Here is a 6,910-nt window from a genome sequence, read left to right on the forward strand (position 1 = left end):
AGTAACACACCAGGAACACTCCAGTAATACACCAGGAACACTCCAGGAACACTCCAGTAACACTCCAGTAACACACCAGGAACACTCCAGTAACACACCAGTAACACTCCAGTAACACACCAGGAACACTCCAGTAACACACCAGGAACACTCCAGGAACACTCCAGTAACACACCAGTAACACTCCAGTAACACACCAGTAACCATAGCAGTAACACTCCAGTAAGACACCAGTAACACTCCAGTAACCATAGCAGTAACCATAGCAGTAACACTCCAGTAACACTCCAGGAACACTCCAGTAACACACCAGGAACACACCAGGAACACTCCAGTAACACACCAGTAACACACCAGGAACACTCCAGTAACACACCAGGAACACTCCAGGAACACTCCAGGAACACACCAGTAACACACCAGTAACACTCCAGTAGCACACCAGTAACCATAGCAGTAACACTCCAGTGACACACCAGTAACCATAGCAGTAACACTCCAGTAAGACACCAGTAACCATAGCAGTAACACTCCAGTAACACACCAGGAACACACCAGGAACACTCCAGTAACACTCCAGTAACCATAGCAGTAACCATAGCAGTAACACTCCAGTAACACACCAGGAACACTCCAGTAACACTCCAGTAACACAACAGTAACACACCAGGAACACTCCAGTAACACACCAGGAACACTCCGGTAACACACCAGTAACACTCCAGTAACACACCAGTAACCATAGCAATAACACTCCAGTAAGACACCAGTAACACTCCAGTAACCATAGCAGTAACCATAGCAGTAACACTCCAGTAACACACCAGTAACCATAGCAGTAACACTCCAGTAAGACACCAGTACCACTCCAGTAACCATAGCAGTAACCATAGCAGTAACACTCCAGTAACACACCAGTAACCATAGCAGTAACACTCCAGTAACACACCAGTAACCATAGCAGTAACACTCCAGGAACACACCAGGAACACACCAGGAACACACCAGGAACACTCCAGTAACACTCCAGTAACACACCAGTAACACACCAGGAACACTCCAGTAACACTCCAGTAACACACCAGTAACACACCAGGAACACACCAGTAACACTCCAGTAACATTCCAGGAACACTCCAGTAACACACCAGTAACACTCCAGTAACACACCAGTAACACTCCAGTAACACACCAGTAACACACCAGGAACACTCCAGTAACATACCAGGAACACTCCAGTAAGACACCAGTAACACTCCAGTAACACTCCAGGAACACACCAGTAACACTCCAGTAACACACCAGGAACACTCCAGGAACACTCCAGTAACACACCAGTAACACTCCAGTAACACACCAGTAACCATAGCAGTAACACTCCAGTAACACACCAGGAACACTCCAGTAATACACCAGGAACACTCCAGGAACACTCCAGTAACACTCCAGTAACACACCAGGAACACTCCAGTAACACACCAGTAACACTCCAGTAACACACCAGGAACACTCCAGTAACACACCAGGAACACTCCAGGAACACTCCAGTAACACACCAGTAACACTCCAGTAACACACCAGTAACCATAGCAGTAACACTCCAGTAAGACACCAGTAACACTCCAGTAACCATAGCAGTAACCATAGCAGTAACACTCCAGTAACACTCCAGGAACACTCCAGTAACACACCAGGAACACACCAGGAACACTCCAGTAACACACCAGTAACACACCAGGAACACTCCAGTAACACACCAGGAACACTCCAGGAACACTCCAGGAACACACCAGTAACACACCAGTAACACTCCAGTAGCACACCAGTAACCATAGCAGTAACACTCCAGTGACACACCAGTAACCATAGCAGTAACACTCCAGTAAGACACCAGTAACCATAGCAGTAACACTCCAGTAACACACCAGGAACACACCAGGAACACTCCAGTAACACTCCAGTAACCATAGCAGTAACCATAGCAGTAACACTCCAGTAACACACCAGGAACACTCCAGTAACACACCAGGAACACACCAGGAACACTCCAGTAACACACCAGTAACACACCAGGAACACTCCAGTGACACACCAGTAACCATAGCAGTAACACTCCAGTAACACACCAGGAACACTCCAGTAACACACCAGTAACACTCCAGTAACACTCCAGTAACACTCCAGTAACACACCAGGAACACTCCAGTAATACACCAGTAACACACCAGGAACACTCCAGTAACACACCAGGAACACTCCAGTGACACACCAGTAACCATAGCAGTAACACTCCAGTAACACACCAGGAACACTCCAGTAACACTCCAGTAACACACCAGGAACACACCAGGAACACACCAGTAACACTCCAGTAACACACCAGTAACACTCCAGTAACACTCCAGTAACACACCAGTAACACTCCAGTAACACTCCAGGAACACTCCAGTAACACTCCAGTAACACACCAGGAACACTCCAGGAACACTCCAGTAACACACCATTAACACTCCAGTAACACACCAGGAACACTCCAGTAACACACCAGGAACACTCCAGTAACACTCCAGTAACACACCAGTAACACTCCAGTAACACTCCAGGAACACTCCAGTAACACTCCAGTAACACACCAGGAACACTCCAGTAACACTCCAGTAACACACCAGTAACACTCCAGTACCCCCCCCCACACACACACACTCACACTCTCTCTCTCTCACACACACTCACACTCTCTCTCACACACACACACACACACACTCTCTCTCTCTCTCACACACACACAGCCCCCATCGCCGGTTACAGTGAACCCTTCATTTATGTTTCCATGTGTTTTCAACAGCAGAGGGTCTGACTAACACCTGGAACAGTCATCATCGTCCCAGTAAATAATATTCTCAGGATTCTCTTTCAACAATAGGGGGCACGACCGCTAGCTGCAAAGCTAACTTCATGCTAACAGGACTCCCAGTCAACAATAGTGAGTAGTTTGAGAACGACTGTACAACCGAGTATGACTGCTAGCCACAAAGCTAACATTAAGCTAGCAGGATTCCAGGAGTCAGGAACCATGAGTGTAACTCACAGGAAGTAGAATCTGACAGGAAGTTTAACAACCATACCAGCAGTGATCGGCCACGCCCCCTCATCAATACCAGTCTTATGTGCTTGACGTTATTTCTAATGTTGCTGCGTCTCCGTCTAACATCTGGTGTCCTTCATCCTGCTCTCCCTTCCCTCTGTGAGTCTCCAGGCCTCATAGCTCCTGTAGCACCCTGAGACCCCCGTCTAGCACCCTGAGACCCTCCTGTAGCACCATGAGACCCTGTAGCACCATGAGACCCTCCTCTAGCACCCTCAGACCCTCCTGTAGCACCCTGAGACCCTGTAGCACCCTGAGACCCTCCTCTAGCACCCTCAGACCCTCCTGTAGCACCCTCAGACCCTCCTCTAGCACCCTGAGACCCTCCTGTAGCACCCTGAGACCCTCCTGTAGCACCCTGAGACCCTCCTGTAGCACCCTCAGACCCTCCTGTAGCACCCTGAGACCCTCCTGTAGCACCCTGACACCCTCCTCTAGCACCCTGAGACCCTCCTGTAGCACCCTCAGACCCTCCTCTAGCACCCTCAGACCCTCCTGTAGCACCCTCAGACCCTCCTCTAGCACCCTCAGACCCTCCTGTAGCACCCTGAGACCCTCCTCTAGCACCCTCAGACCCTCCTGTAGCACCCTCAGACCCTCCTCTAGCACCCTCAGACCCTCCTGTAGCACCCTGAGACCCTCCTCTAGCACCCTCAGACCCTCCTCTAGCACCCTCAGACCCCCCTCTAGTTGTCCTCAATGACCCTGGAAACTTTCTCAAGGAACCTTGAACCTCCTCTTCACACACACTGTTTGACTGACAGCTGAATCGTGGGCGGTGTGGTGTAGTGCAGTGTGTGTGTGTGTGTGTGTGTGTGTGTGTGTGCATACAGTGAGTGCGCCCGGGTGTGTGTATCCATCCAGGTGTGTGTGGCTCAGCTCGGTGCTGCGTCCGTAGGTCATGTGACCGGGGCTGGGGTCGACAGGCGGAGTCTCATCATCTTGGTAACGGTACTTCTGCAGAGACACAGATCACACCAGCTGTTAGCATTAGCTGTTAGCACTGGCACCATAGACAAGACATGTAAACATTAGCATCCCTGAAGGCGACCTGCAGTTCTACACTGCTCATTAACGAAAGGGGTTCAAGGTGTTCAAGGTGTTGGGGGGCAGAGATGCAGAGGTGGTGATGCAGAGCATCCGTTGCCTGGTAACTGGCATCACTGGACAGGACATACATACAGATACAGCGCAGTGCATGATGGGAAGAGGCGACCTCTGACCCCAGTAATCTGACTTCAAATGAGTTTCCCAGTTAAGCAGCTTTGGTCTATAAATAACCAGAGCTGGAACTCTGCCTGGACGATGATTACTGTTTACACGCATGTTCCTGACTGACGTGTGGCAGCAGAGCAGCACACGCTACTCACACGGCTCACACATCCACGGTGACACACTGTCACCATTCACATGTACCAGTAAATATACCAGACCAGAGAGTAAACACCAGTAAATATACCAGACCAGACAGTAAACACCAGTAAATATACCAGACCAGAGAGTAAACACCAGTAAATATACCAGACCAGACAGTAAACACCAGTAAATATACCAGACCAGAGAGTAAACACCAGTAAATATACCAGACCAGACAGTAAACACCAGTAAATATACCAGACCAGAGCCGAAACACCAGTAAATACACCAGACCAGAGCCTAGACACCAGTAAATACACCAGACCAGAGCCTAGACACCGGTAAATACACCAGACCAGAGCCTAAACACACCAGACCAGAGCCTAAACACCGGTAAATACACCAGACCAGAGCCGAAACACCGGTAAATACACCAGACCAGAGCCTAAACACAGTAAACACACCAGACCAGAGCCGAAACACCGGTAAATACACCAGACCAGAGCCTAAACACCGGTAAATACACCAGACCAGAGCCGAAACACAGTAAACACACCAGACCAGAGCCTAAACACCGGTAAACATACCAGATCAGAGCCTAAACACCAGTAAAAACACCAGACCAGAGCCTAAACACCAGTAAATACAGCAGATCAGAGCCTAAACACCAGTAAATACACCAGACCAGAGAGTAAACACCAGTAAATACACCAGACCAGAGAGTAAACACCAGTAAATACACCAGTCCAGAGAGTAAACACCAGTAAATACACCAGACCAGAGCCGAAACACCGGTAAATACACCAGACCAGAGCCTAAACACACCAGACCAGAGCCTAAACACCGGTAAATACACCAGACCAGAGCCGAAACACCGGTAAATACACCAGACCAGAGCCTAAACACCGGTAAATACACCAGACCAGAGCCGAAACACAGTAAACACACCAGACCAGAGCCTAAACACCGGTAAACATACCAGATCAGAGCCTAAACACCAGTAAAAACACCAGACCAGAGCCTAAACACCAGTAAATACAGCAGATCAGAGCCTAAACACCAGTAAATACACCAGACCAGAGAGTAAACACCAGTAAATACACCAGACCAGAGAGTAAACACCAGTAAATACACCAGTCCAGAGAGTAAACACCAGTAAATACACCAGACCAGAGAGTAAACACCGGTAAATACACCAGACCAGAGAGTAAATACAGTAAAGAATTGGAACGCAGCCCACATGGACCAATCCCAAACTGCTGTTGAGCACTTGGTCAATCACATGCTAATCTAGTTAGCGTGACGACTTCACCGGATGGTTTGATGTCAGGCTCATCTGTCGGACACGTTTCACTCCAGTCAGCCTTCAGTTAGCCTCCAGTTAACCTCCAGGTTACCTCCAGTTAACCTCCAGTTAGCCTCCAGGCTACCTCCAGTTAACCTCCAGTTTACCTCCAGGTTACCTCCTGGTTACCTCCAGGTTACCTCCACACCTGGAGCAGTGGCTCACTGGAGGACGGCGACACGGTGACACTGCATTTTAGCAGCACAGACCTGTTGCACTCGTGGTCAGACATGTTTCCTCCATCACACCGAGAAAGAAACGTTCCAGCGTCATGAAGCTTTTCTTCATGTTCCCACGAGAGCTGAATGGAACTGGTCCCACCGCCGGCCCTGCCAGAGGCTCTACAGGCGGAGGCTAACCGGAGCTAACGGACGGGATCATCTGGCCACCATAACACTCACACACACACACACACACACACACACACACACTCACCTGAAAACCGGCTTTGATGCTTCATGAGGACATGAGCATCCTAGTAACACGTGTGTGTGTGTGTGTGTGTGTGTGTGTGTGTGTGTGTGTGTGTGTGTGTGTGTGTGTATGTGTGTGTGTGTGTGTGTGTGTGTGTGTTAGCGGATGCATGCGGGCGGTCTGCTCTTACCTTGGTGGTGACAATGCAGAGGCAGTCCATATCCACACACACACACACACACACACACACACACACACACACACACACACACACACACACACACACACTCACACACTCATGCTCGATCTCCCTCTCCCTCTCTCTCTCTCATTGTTGCCCTCCCCCCTCTCTCTCTCTCTCCCCTCCTTTCTCTCTCCTCGGTCGTCTGTCTGTCTGTCCTCGCTCGCCCGCCTCCTCTAGCCCTCCGTCTGTCAGCACCAAGCGAGCGAGCGAGAGAGGGTGGGAGGGAGGGAGGGAGGGAGAGGGGGAGAGGGGCGAGCGAGCCAGATGAAGACTGGTGTGTGTGTGTGTGATGGGGGGGTCGGTGGGTGTACACCTCCTTGAGTCACTCGCTGGTGGATGAGAAGAGAGAGAGGTGGGGGGGTTCCTGTTGCCACGGTGTTATGCAGCTGTTGCCCTGGTAATGCTG

At 50.1% G+C, this 6,910-nt stretch overlaps 1 protein-coding gene across 1 annotated transcript in view; it reads right to left on the bottom strand.

Moving 5' to 3' along the window:
- Nucleotides 1-6,910, bottom strand: part of LOC139223318 (disks large homolog 4-like) — a 33,632-nt gene that overhangs the window by 24,164 nt on the left and 2,558 nt on the right. Inside the window, exon 4 of the mRNA XM_070855304.1 lies at nucleotides 3,977-4,102. Within this exon, the coding sequence (XP_070711405.1) occupies nucleotides 3,977-4,102 (126 nt within the window). The remainder of the gene's footprint in view (nucleotides 1-3,976; nucleotides 4,103-6,910) is intronic.

Source organism: Pempheris klunzingeri, chromosome 23 (assembly GCF_042242105.1).
Source record: "Pempheris klunzingeri isolate RE-2024b chromosome 23, fPemKlu1.hap1, whole genome shotgun sequence".
Taxonomy (NCBI): Eukaryota; Metazoa; Chordata; class Actinopteri; order Acropomatiformes; family Pempheridae; genus Pempheris; species Pempheris klunzingeri.